The following is a 13,365-nucleotide window of genomic DNA, read 5'->3' as shown; positions in this document are numbered from 1 at the left end:
ACGCGCGACTCCAGCCGACAAGAAAGTGCCCGCCGGAGGCATGTAAGGCTGGCGTGTGATTCGCTCGAGCTGTCCGTCGCCGTGACGCGACACCGTTCTCAGAGGTCGGTCGGCGAGGCAGGCGACTCAGACTCGACTGTTGGTGCAGGACCTTCGCGCGGAGGCCCGACGCGGTCGTCCTGGTCCTGTGGAACAACCGGCCGCTCCTGGTGGGGCCTCCTGTCCGGCGTCGCGACGAGGCCGCCGCCGGCTCGCGCTTGCTCAGCAGCTCACGTAGATCCACATCGACCGACGTGACCATCGTCGCACACGCATCCTTCGACGCCGCAGTCGTCGTCACGGCGACGCCAAACGACGTGGGGCTGCGACGACGCTGGGTGACCGACGCTCTGCGCGCTGCTGAAGCCCACCTGGGGTCGCGACGACGACGACGGGCGGCGGCGTACGCCACGACGGCCGACGACTCGGTCATCCTCGCTCCGCCGTGCATCCTCTTGACGTCGGGCGCGGCGACATTGCAGGGCGGCCTGCAGGGCACCCTCGCGACGCCCGGCGCTCGCGGGCGGGTACGCGCCGACGCGGGCGGCATCGGTGGCTGGCGCGCGACGGCCGCATCCGCATGTCCTCTCTATCGCGTCTCGCAACTCGGGACGCTCCCCGAGCACGATCTCGGGCGCCGGGCCGCGAGCGCCGCACTCTCGTGTCGTGCACGTTGATGACGGCGACGAACGGCATCCCGCGAATCGCAGCTCAACGGGTAGCCGTCGACGAGCAGCTCGCCGCGTCGGGCCGCGAAAACGCAGGCGGTGGGGCTGCCCGTCCGAGGTCAACGTCGCGCGTAGCACGAAGCGCAGCTCGATCGCGGCGGCCGTCGATGAAGACGGGTCGCGGCGCGCCTCAAGCACCGCACTCGCGCGGACGTCGCCGACGAGAAACGAACGCCGACGGGACCGAAGAAGCGGATTTTCCCGCAGCTCATTGTCGAGGTACATCTCGCGCACGGCCTGCAACGCCGGGAAACACCGACATCGGCGGGTGGCGGCGGCGCCACGGGACGCCCGCTCGGTCGGACGACGACGCGTTGTTAGCGTGGCGGGTGTGGCGCGCCACGGACGCCGCTCGCCAGACGCCAACGGCGTAGCGCCGGCTGGAAGATGGCTGCGCGGCGCCGCGCCGGCCATGCTGCTCGGGTCGCTGCGGGAACTGCGCGTCAAACCGCGGCCCGCCCGGCTGCTCGTAGCGGAACCCCGCTCGCGGCGGCGGCGGCTCATGCCGGCCTTGCGGCTCGTATTTCGGGCGAAACGCCGGCTCGTCCGCCCACCCGCGGAACACGGCGGGGGCGGAGGGGTCCGGGAGAAGGCGGGGGGGTCGTCGCTCCCCGCGGTAGTCGTGCGGGGGGGCGGCGGCTGGGCCGGCGGGCGCGGGGGGCAGCCGCGGCGGCATGGGCGGCGTCGGCAGCAGCGCAGGGCCCTTCTCGCGCATGGTGCCGTGAGCGTGATCGATGACGCGCGGCTTCACCGGCGTCGTACTGTAGGTCGCGACCTCCCGCGGCCCGCCACCCATCTGCAGGTGGCGCCGCTGCAGCTTGTACAGCTCGTCGAGCTGTTTCAGCAGCTCCCGGTGCTGGTCCTCGCTCAGCTTGCCCGAGCGCAACTGCGACTCCGCCTGCTCCATGATCGCCCCCTGGTGGGCAAGGTGGAGAGCCTTAGGGATCTGGAGGTCCTGCTCGATGGAGACGCGTGTGCCGTAGTGTCCGCGCCGCGACGTCCCGCGCGGGTCCGCCGGCCGGAACTCACGTAGCGGCGGCCTTGCCACCGGGACGTCGCCGCTGGCACCACATGGCTTCCCTGGTCGCCGCTTCTCGCCGACGCCGGGGGCGCCACTGTCTCTCATATCGACGTCGCGGGCATTTTCATCGACGGCGGGCTCGCCGGGCGCTGCCACCCCGGCCGCAGCCCGCCGCTTCTTCATCGGGATCTTGAAGTCCCTGATCGGGTGAGCGGCCTTGTATTTCTTCCAGCTGACATGGCTGGGACTGCGCAGTGGTGAGCCACGCTTCGCGTAGTAGCCACCGCGCTGTGGTCTCCTCATGTCCAAGTCGTCACGGCTCGACAACCTGTAGGCGGAACAACAAGTGAACAACTCGGTCACAGGAAACTGCACCTGAAACTCTCCGAAGATGCGAAATCCGTCGCCACGTGGATACGGTAGAATATGCGTACAATTTCATTTTACACACGTAATCAGAGAATGCGAAATGGATTTCTGAAACTGGGAGCACACAATTATAGGACTTGCTATTTTTTCAGAATAATAGGTTTACAGACAGTGCTCTAGATGGCGACCACAATGGTCACATTGGTGACGAAAATGCACATTGCTGGTCACCAACTATCAGGTACACAAATTCGTCACTGCAACGCAAGTTGCTTGCACGTAGACGTTTTATTTACGAGCTGCCTGGATGCACACAAGCTTGCGAGCAAAAGCTTGGGCGAGACAGACACCAGCGTGGCTTTCACTATTGATTTAACAGTGCTTGCTGTCTGGGACACGCAATACACAATGACGTTGTCAACTGACCTCAGGCACCGAGCCATCTCCGAATTATTTCTTGGGTGTGCACAGTGTACTAATGATAAACAATACGTAGGGGCAAGTAAGTCCTGGAGGGGGAAAATACCTTTACGGAAGCTTCCCTGAACCTTTACATTTGTTGACCAGGTGATGGCCACATCAAAAATCACTGTTACACTTTACTTTACAAGCGATTAAAATAAAACTAAATGGCTCAGTGCTTAAAACTCTGCTCTATGTATTGACTTACAATGTTGCGTAGTTACGAGGTTTTCATATCATGGCCATAATAAAAATATTGTTTGTTTGCCCTCACCTGACCGACCCGCCAAAAAGGGGCCGACTCAAAATTTGTATTTTTTTTTATAAATTGTATCACTGTACATTATATAAATCTGTAGGCACTACATTATAATATGTACCAAGCAAAACAAACATTCAAGATAAAAGGTATCTCCACACAAGCACACCCGAGCATGTAGACACCATGATGCTGAATTTGTAAAAAGACCCCCTCAAAAAAAGAAGAAGCCTACCTTAGTACCTACCCAAACTTTTCAGCCTGGGTCGGGTGAGTGCAAATAAAGATTTTTTTAATTGTGGCCTTCAGGTCACTCCCAAGTCACTAAAAAGCCCCACACACTTCCCGTACGCCTGCACACCCATCTACGAGTTGATGACTCAGTGTCTCACCTGTCGTCGATGACCTCGTCCATCTCGTCTCGCGGCCTCTTCTCCGGCGGCTCCCCCGCCTCAACCTCCTCCTCCTCCTCCTCGTTCATCTCCTCGCTGCTGATGTCACTGATGTTAGACAGTGCCTCCTCTGCATCAGGCTTCCTCCTCCTCACCCTCTCCGCCGCCGCCGCCTCCTCTCTCCACCTGCCTTTCTCGTGGCGACCGCGACGCTTGCGGTGAGAGCGTTCTAGCGCGCCGCTCGGCTGCGACGGCTCAGTAGTCTCTAGCTCGCGGGATGCCGACCGCGAGGGGCTGTGCGCGGAGGATCCCGTGCTGCGTGGTGAGCGCGATGAGCCGTGCGGGGAGCAATGGCGCCAGCTGGCCGCCAAGCAGCCGCCGCGGCCGCGGCCTCGGCCTTCGAGTAGGTGCGGTGCGGCAGCTGCAGCTTCAGCTCAGGACTCTCGCTGTAGCGGTCGCGACTCGTGCGATAGTTGCGACGGCGCGCATCCTTCTGTTGACCGCGCCCCGCGTCCCGCAACTTCTCGCGCCGTTTCCCGTCGTTCGGCGGCGGCGGGGCGCCCGCGGCTTTTTCCGGCGGCGTGCCCCCTGTCTTCTGTGGCTTCTTCTTGCTGTCTTCGCGCTTGCGTGCATTGAGCGGCGAGGCGACGTGACGCGTGCGTTTCGGCGACTCCGTCCGAGCACCGTGCTTGAGCGTGCTTGTCGACGATGCCCCCTTCTCAGATCTCTTCGATGCCTCGCCGGCACCTTTCCTTCTCGCCTCCGCAGCTGCTGTCGTGGGCGGTGGCTTCCGCAGCTCGGTCTTCTCCAGAGACAGCTGTTTTGCTGGCAACTCCGCGCGCCGTGCCACCGACGCAATTCTTTTTGGTGACTCTGTGCGCCTGGAATTCACGTGCTTGCCCGATTCCGCCCTCCGTCCTTCCCCACTGGACGCTGGCTTCGCATTGTCCGACTTTGTTGTGGCTCCCTTTGCTGCTGTGCTCTTTAACAAGCTCATCAGGCTGGTCCTACTCAGCGCGGAATTGTCTTTGTGCGTCTCTAGGTTGCGCACTTTAAGCTCTTGCCTAGTCGTTGGCTCCGGCTTTGCCGCAGGCTGCTGTTCCTGCTTCGTCGCAGGCTGCTGCAGCTCCTGCCTTGCTGTTGGCTCTTGCTTTGCCGCAGGCTGCTCCTGCTTTGTCTTGACCGATGGCTTGTGTTCGTCGGGCTGCGGCGTCGACAGACTGCCGCTCATGATGCTCTCCTGCAGACGCGCGATGCTGTCAGAGATGGACACACTGCTAGCAGCCGCCGCGCCCACGCTGACGCGCGCGACCAGCCGCGGATCCTGGATGCGTGAGCCGCGCAACCGCGGGTCCGTCGACGGCAGACCCCCGTCTCCATCCCCGCCAAATGCCACTGCGATAGTCTGTAGCACGGGCATGCGCTCACGCCCATTCCCTGCCGCCGACATGGACGCCACAGGTTTAACTGCTGCCGATGACGCCGCTGCCGCTGCCGCTGCCGCTGCCGCTGCCGCCGGCGCTCGCTTCTTCACCTGTTAAGAGATAAGCAATACAGACGCCCCGTCCACTACAAGCTAAAGCAACGCTAACCACAAAACGCGATCGAATTGGTAAATGGTGCCTAGAAAACCTGACAAGGATTTACGTAATACATGCACGTGGGTGTACACAATTTTTAATCTGGCTTGGTGGAGACACTCACAGTTGTGATTTATATGCAGCACGTACTTTTGCGCAATTCTTTCAAATCCAAACTCGCACACTGACTATAATTAATGGAGCAATGCTTTATAACATGAAAGTGAAACTGAGGTAGGGATTCATGGTCCACCATTGACCCAGTTACATGCAAAGATCACTGGCACACTGCCAATTGTTTGCACTGAAATGACGACAGACTACACAGTAGGTCACCACCCGCATCAGTATCAGGGGCCCGTTGTCAGAATCATCGTAAAGTTAATGCTAATATTAATGCTAAGATAACACTTACGACTAATGTTAATGTACGAGAGGAGCGTTGACAGAAACACATCGCAACTATTAGAAAACTTACGATAACAGGAACTTCATCACAAGGCTGCTGATTAGATAAGAATCGATCACAAAATTCAAATTCATATACATTTATTGTACATCACAGTAATTTATGCATATTAGGATGGCTAACCACATATAAATAATATTTGATGAAAAACGACGTGGTCATGAATTTATTCTGCACAACAAGACAAATTCTCACACTGTAACGCGAGACGCGAGAGTCGTGGCAAGCGTGGCAAACATTTAAAACAAGAGAACAAATGCCATACGCCATTTGTAAATGTATTGTTTTGGTTTACGAACGGTAGATAATTAATGTTTTCGACGCGTTTTTCAAGAAAAACATACATTTTACTCATTAATATAAAATATACTATCACTGTAATTGTAATTCTGAGTGTAACTGTAATATTTTCATCTTAATATTAAAGTTACGAGAGGGTCTGGGCTCTCGTAATGCTAGGAGGAAATTTCCGAGGAATTTTCATTCTCGTAACTTTGCGATGTTTCTGTCAACGATTTTCGAGTGGCAGTTAATGTTATGACTAATGTTAAGACTAATTTTGTTTCTGACAACAGGCCCCAGGCCATAATAAAAATATTGTTTGTTTGCCCTCACCCGACCGACCCGCCAAAAAGGGCCCCCGACTCAAAAATTTTTATTGATCTTTCCCATTCTTTTTTTTACAAATTGTATCACTGTACATTATATAAATCTGTAGGCAATACATTATATGTACCAAGCAAAACAAACATTCAACATAAAAGGTATCTACACACAAGCACACCCGAGCATGTAGACACCATGCTGAATTTGTAAAAAGAGAAAATGTTTTGAGATGAATTTGTTTCCTCAAAAAAAGAAGAAGCCTAACTTTTCAGCCTGGGTCGGGTGAGGGCAAACAAATATTTTTTTAATTGTGGCCTCAGCGGCTCACTCACCTCCTGTTCTATGAGCAGCTGCTGCCGGCGTGCCTGCACATCCAGCTTGGATTTTGTCGCTGCGAGTTCCATCTCCAGCTGCTGCTGCTGCAGCTTCAAGAGTTCAGCCTGCTTGCTGATCAGCTGCTGCTGCAGTGTGAGTGCCTCATCTGGTTCACTAGGGGGCGTGCGCGGCGGCGTAATCATCGGTGCTGGTCCGGACGACATTGTTCCATCGCCTCTCACGCTCGTGCCCGTCTGTTAATGACAATGCCGCAAGAAAACTGTTTGCAAATTATGCAACATTAGCAGCGAAGGACACTAGACTACCATACGTCAAGCTGTGTACATGTTGCAACATCACCGATTGGCTGTTTGAAATACATTCAACGTCGCAGATATGATCGAAATTAATAAAATTCGATCTAGCTGTGATAATATTGCTCTTAATGTCTAGTTGTAAGGTCAGATATTATTTAGGGCCTAAAACTGAACTCGCCAAACTGTGCGAGTACTGTTTGAGTTCAACTCGCCCAGCATAAATATTACTCGCCAATGGCGATGTGACGAGTGCTACTTTTGAACCATACACACGTGTGCAACTTTGTTCCCAACTTGTTTTATCACAGAGGAAATATTATACACCAGACTAATTGAACATAGTCATACAAATACATAAATGCACAAAACAAAACATCACAAAAGTTATGGCAGGCTGTTCTGCGCACACTGTGTCACACAGATACGAGGAGAGCATTGCATAATGAAGAGAGACACATACGAACCTTGTTGATGAACTTGGGATTAACATGAATGCTGGCCTTTGTCGGCGGCGGGGCGGTGATCGGCCATGCTGGGTCGATCTGATTCACGCGATAGTCGATCGCGTATAGCTTCTTGTTACTGAAGATGCTGGCCCACGTCTGTCGTAGCTTGTACATACACCCCCTTGTCTCCTCATTCACCTAAAACGCGGTTCGCACACAAAAAATGTCTCCAAAGTATTGCAGGACTTATTTTACATGATCGCAAGATATTAAATGTATACAGCGTTACTGCCTCATGTCGTTTATGGATTAGTAAACAAACTCTAGCACAAAGCCAATTCAATTTCTGTCAGGCAGTATAAACGAGCTAAATTTCAATGATTTTCTAAAATTTTCCAGACATGGAGAATGGGACTTTAACGTGACGGATTTTAACGTGTCGTAGTTTTCTGACCATTACAATACTTTTAGATATATCGCTTGCGTAGCAGCAAGTGAAATAATTCCTTTTACGACGTACCCCATTATTACATAGTTACACAATGTTTGCTACTAATATAACAAATGAAAAGCTATTGAACCCAAAATGCACACACTAATTACATGCTTAGCAGGCTTTATGAATACAGAACCTAGCTTACCTTTTCAAAGACAGACACAAATGTAGATACCATATTTTGCTGGAAGAGTTCTACATAGTTGGATTTCTTCACGTTCTTGAGGATGGAGTCAATCAGGTACAAACAGGGCAACTTGTGCTGTGCTGGAACCTATAAATAAATAGCTTATTACAATAACCACTGTGAATATTGTATTTGGCATTAAAGCCTTTATTTCGAAAATAATCTCCAACCAGTCTCGTATTTTCCCCACTTTTATGACACGTACTGTTATAATGTTATTGCTTGAGTAACATCAACTGTCTAGACTAACACTAACAGTAACATGTCAAGATTAGAACATTCGTACTTAGCTATATTCTCCAAAACATGCAGGATTTGAATTTTGATTACTCGTTTCAATTACCGCCACCATTTCTTGCGAATCTCGGACTATCTCACGATACCGCGAGATATCGGGCAATTTAAAAATAGAAACAGAGTAAACTACACAGAATCAGATGCCCTTTTGTTTGAAGTAGGTGCATAAAGGGTGCACTTAGGCTCAATTTGCAAATTTATTGTCGGTATAATCAAATATGCCAAGGTGTTACGGCGTGTTCAATTCCAATTTTCTATGCTATAACAGAATAAATTCTTAAGTGTTTTTTATATTGGTGTAATCAGTAATATATATATATATCCTCTGTAAGGTGAGACTATATTTTGCTATAATTTTATAAGATTGTGCATTTTGGGGCAATGATTTCGAAATAAATCCTGATTGAACACCGATTGATTTTAAGACTATGGCAACACAACTTTCAGTAATTTCAAATGCACTGCTACCTGTCCATGGTGAATTTTTCTATTTTAAAAAGAGACTGGTTTAAACTTGGTTGTAAAGCACATGTAATTCCTTTTAAATTAAATTATTTATTCTTATATATGAACTCCCTCTCAGTATCACGTAAATATTCTGGGTCAATATATGTGGCACGCTTGTATTGCCGCTAAAATTGTTACTACAAAACAATTCAGTGCTCATTGACTGGTGCGTGGTGTCGTTACTACGCACATGTATGCTGGAGCACTGTGTATGGCGCAGGTTTGATCATAGCTATCGATTACAGGTCAGTCTAGAGCACTTAGAACGTCTCGGTGTGTTTCGAGCCATAGAAATATATAGTAACTGAATGTTTTTTGCATGACATATTTACCATAGCATGCAATGTACATTCTATTTTTCTGTCTGTGTATCGTGATACGTATCGTATCTCGTGATACGTATCGTATCGTGATCTACGTATCGAGATATATATATATATCGTATCGCAACAAAGTGTATCATTACACGTCTACTAGTATCTAGTAGTAGTACTACTAACAATAAAATTTGAAATTTAATTTACAAGAAACAGCAGTGCACCATCACCGAGACTTACTGTATTAGCTGTATATTTCGCGGTCGTTTAATTTTCACGAATTTCGCGAACGCGTCTCCGACCGCGAAAATAACAACACGCAAATATTTCACACTGAATAAAACCGCATAATTCATAATTCACCAACAGCGAAATTTACCACTCCCGAAATTGTCCGTCAAGTCTAAATTCGCAAAAATATCTGTAAGCGGAAAATACGGCTTATACAGTATCTCATGCACGATGACGATAAAGGGAATTGTTCTCAAAACATTCTATAAGCATCACAAATGATACGTAAGCATGGCAACACAAACAAAGAGTTTTGCTGTCTTTGTTAATATAGTAGAACCCCGATTTAAGGCGAATTCGGATATAACGCGATGAGTCGTTGGACCCCTTTTTTTGCTCTTATATAGCTACGTACATATAACCCTGATTTAGTGCGACCCTACTTTTTTCGCGATGACATTTTATGTACCCCAACCATCGCGTTATAACGGGGCTACACTGTAATTATAAACACTCGTGGTTGCCCCTAAAGGCTATCAATTCTTTCCGAGCGATTATAAATTATTATCTGATTTATATTTATCATCAAAATACCCAAACAGTTTTGACGCGGGCTTAGGCACAAGAAACATTTGTTGAGATCGATACCTACATGCCTGTAATGCCTAGCTCAGCTAAGATTACAATTTATTATACGAGCCAATGGGTATTGTCGAAGTGGTTGGTCTTGTTTTAGAGAGGAACCAATGCTGCAATCCTACCAACTCATTCTAGACTTGCATTTAAAATAGAATGATTTTGTCACAATACGGGTCTGTGGAATTTCGCGACAGCGCAAGTCTCGCACAAGTTTTGTTGAAATATGGCAAACGTGATGTATATCATGCAACATGCAAACATGAAACATGCCAACAAATCTCATTTTCAATGCGGATTGCTGCACACATTTGTGAAAAGAATGATGCGCTAGTGTTCTATGAAATGTTAGCCTTACTATATACATTTGGTGTTAGGTTAGGAAAGGGATAGCGATATCACAGTCGTCGATAACATATGAAAACGGTTAAAAACACGAGAAATGCTCGTTTTTAAAACTAAAAGCTAGGAAATTAACCGATGGCATATTGACACAGGGGTCGAAATTCGCTATATAGTAATTGCGCAACACAAGTGATTATCACCGAACGCAAGTGATGTTTCATAGCAACTTGCGGCTTAGTCCACAAATGCAGACGTTATAACTCCGCTTTGCTAATCTGAGGGTGCGTGTTTATCGACTGCAGTCACCCTTGTAAAAATTGTTGCAATTTTTGTTGTGGGCATTGGATAAGTGAATCGAGTAGCACTGAGGGCGTGACGGAGGTATATCCGACCCAAAATATCAAGTACAAACCTTCTGTTTGTCAATATCGCTTTCCGAAGACTTTATCTCTGTTTCAGAACTTTGTTTTCATGCAATAATTCATCCTAGTCAGAGTAACTTCGATATTTTTGGCCATATTGGACAGATTTTTCGATCGACCAATGAAATTCACTTCCGGTAGCCTCGGGTTCACTCGAAAATAATAATTCGAAATAATAATAGATGGCGCGGACTACCTAAAATGTTTCCTGTTGAACATCGGGAATAGCCGAAGTAACCGGAAGTGATTTTCATTGGTTGACAAATGTGAATGAAGACAGAACATTTTCTTTGGATGTTTATATTTACAATTAGGTTAACAACTTGATATATTCTTATGTTGTGGCCGCTATCAGGACATCATAGCGTGCATGCACATAGATAAATGATTAAAGTTCAGATTAAAGTAAGTTCCACGCAATAGGATTTTATATATATCGGGCGCATATATTACTGCATATATAAGTGCCACCTCCAAACTGGAGGTGGCTTTCCGTGATTGAGATAGACACGGCCGCAGACCCCATTACTGGGGTCTGCGTCGGCTCGGACTACTTGCGGCTGCGCAAGTCAACAATAATCAATATACCATTACCAGCTACATCCGTATTTAGAAGTCAGACCCATTTTATTTTGATTTCTGTACGGAATTGAAGCGTAAATGACTCTGAATCAGAGCAGGAAGACACAGAATAATTCATAAACTAAAACAGGGAGGAAGGGAATGGGTACTGCCAGTTTGGAGAGCAACAGTCTGGTAGTGGTAGGTGAAAGTAAAAATCCCTTGCCGCAAGTAGGCCTAATTGTTTAACCTAACTTCCGGCATGCGCAAGTATTTTTTATAGCGAATTTCGACCACTGTGACAGATGGAAAGTAGCCTAGTACCTTTAGCAAATGTGCTTCGATGACTTTAACAACTTGTTCGGCATATGAAGCGTTGTCTTCAGCCAGCATCGTTAGCATATTAATGAGAGGTTTACTGTTGAAAGTCAGGTCAGAAAGTGACGCTTCATACTCTTCACAAACCGCTTCTTCCATGGCAGCTGTTGGGCTCCTCCCCTCGCTAAGATATCACGAAGTTAATTTCATACACTTCATACATGCAAATGACATAACACCACGATTTTTCGCTAAACGTAGAGAAGTCCGCAGACAGAAAGAAAATAAGTGCTACAAGATGGCGCAAGACTGCCAACTTTGCCAGCTCGTTATGGCTGTTTGTCCCAAGATATCACCATAGCAGGCGTCCTGTCGCAATTTCCCAGAATGCACTGGTGTAGCGCGGTTGCGACCAAATTTTGGATCTTTCGGATTTTCAAAGAGATAGGGCCTACTTTCTCTCATAAGAGATGTAAATAAGAGATACTTTCCTCTCTAATTTGAGAGTATATTATGATAGTAGATTTATAAATAATAGCACATTCCTACAATAGCCATTCATGTTTGTCATAAAACAACATTGAATTTCGAAATCTTCATTTTTGGGCGCTGACATGACACCGCGCGATTGTTCTGCCACCCTGACGAAATTAAGTTGCGATTTTACGGAATTATTTTGCACGTTACAGACCGAGGGCTAATCACAAAAGTGCAATTATATGTATACCTAACTGCTATATTTAACCGAACTATTTTTATTTTAAGTCCAATTGGGCAGTTGTTGTGCGAAAAAAACGGAAAAACGAATTCGTTTATCGCTTACCGACTTTTGTTATCGTGTATGAAAAACGGAAAAGGAAATAACTACCATTTTTCGTGTTTTGTTTTGAAGTAAGAAAAACGAAAAGACGGTATATACACTAGAGAACATTGTACTATACGGCGCTCCCGCATAATAGATGGTCCCTTGTACAAGCGCGCATGCGCGATCGGACTGAACCGGAACCAGAGAGGATTGTAAGCACGCCCGCGTTTCAATCTGTGCAATACTTGTTTAGTTATTGTCATTTCACGCTGATTCTTTCTAATAAAGTGATCGAACAAATAGAACTCTGTTCTTATTTATAACTAAACAACATGATGCAGTCAGGCGGGGATCGTCGGTGCTGAGGAGAACACGACTGGGTGCAAACGAACCACCAGAACGTCGACAGGTACTGTACCCAATCGATACCCCCAGAGCACTGTACACACGTGTGTATCACCAAAGGTAGAACATTTGCAACAGAATAACTGTCCCAATGGCGCCTGTGAATGCGGAGTGCCCGATCGAGGGTTGTGACTATATATGGCTACGCACGCAGAGGCGGCAGTGATGGCGGCCATGCTGAGTATACACGCCACCGTGCACGTCACAGTCCCCAGGGGCCGGATTCATCAACGTTGCGTAAAGTGTATTGCGTACACAGAGTTTCTACGAAGTACGTACGCAAAGCTCGTAGGTGCGATTCATCAACGCAGCGTAGCACCTGCGTACGCAAATGTTGATGAATTCCAGTGTAAATCCACTACGCCATCGTGGCTGCTGTCTGTTGAGGAGCGTGCCTAGCATAAACCAATCACACTGCGCGATACATACCATAGGAACCAAACTGACGCCTCTCTTGTATGTAAACCATATGGCTCGTCTAGCTCTGTCTACAGGAGTGCTGAGGGATGTGATAGTTGTCCTCATTTTCGTTTGTATGATTGCGTTCAACACTCGATGAAAGCAGCGACACGTACACGTGCGTGCGTGCGTGTGTACGTACACGTGCGTGCGTGTGTGTGTGCGTGTGCACGTACACGTGCGTGCGTGCTTGCGTGCATGTGCACGTGTGCGTGCGTGTGTGTGCACGTACACGTGCGTGCGTGTGTATGTACGTACACGTGCGTGCGTGCGTGTGTACGTACACGTGCGTGCGTGCGTGTGCACGTACACGTGCGTGCGTGCGTGTGCACGTACACGTGCGTGCGTGCGTGTGCACGTACACGTGCGTGCGTGC

The 13,365-nt window shown here is 48.5% G+C and overlaps 1 protein-coding gene across 1 annotated transcript; it reads right to left on the bottom strand.

Moving 5' to 3' along the window:
• Window positions 1–269: 269 nt before the first annotated feature.
• On the bottom strand, window positions 270–11,638 carry LOC106810172. The gene is made up of 8 exons (XM_014813454.1): window positions 11,327–11,638; window positions 7,645–7,773; window positions 7,022–7,201; window positions 6,258–6,494; window positions 3,668–4,804; window positions 3,271–3,623; window positions 1,135–2,116; window positions 270–1,004 (listed from the first exon to the last, which is right to left on the bottom strand). Exons 1-8 carry the CDS (start codon window positions 11,477–11,479, stop codon window positions 270–272), a joined length of 3,906 nt encoding a protein of 1,301 aa, XP_014668940.1. The 5' UTR covers window positions 11,480–11,638.
• Between the last annotated feature and the right edge of the window lie 1,727 nt (window positions 11,639–13,365).

This window comes from Priapulus caudatus, unplaced genomic scaffold (assembly GCF_000485595.1).
Source record: "Priapulus caudatus unplaced genomic scaffold, Priapulus_caudatus-5.0.1 Scaffold416, whole genome shotgun sequence".
NCBI lineage: Eukaryota > Metazoa > Priapulida > Priapulimorpha > Priapulimorphida > Priapulidae > Priapulus > Priapulus caudatus.
Note: the sequence above shows the minus strand (reverse complement) of the source record. Positions and strands in the feature narration are given on the sequence as shown.

What these genes read in the sequence shown, in the direction of transcription:
- LOC106810172 (XM_014813454.1), bottom strand. Translation starts at nt 11,479, where the DNA reads ATGGAAGAAGCGGTTTGTGAAGAGTATGAAGCGTCACTTTCTGACCTG. An exon ending in ATCCCAAGTTCATCAACAAG is followed by an intron (nt 6,495 to 7,021) that starts GTTCGTATGTGT and finishes TGTCATTAACAG; the next exon opens with ACGGGCACGAGCGTGAGAGG. An exon ending in GACGAGGTCATCGACGACAG is followed by an intron (nt 2,117 to 3,270) that starts GTGAGACACTGA and finishes TTCCGCCTACAG; the next exon opens with GTTGTCGAGCCGTGACGACT.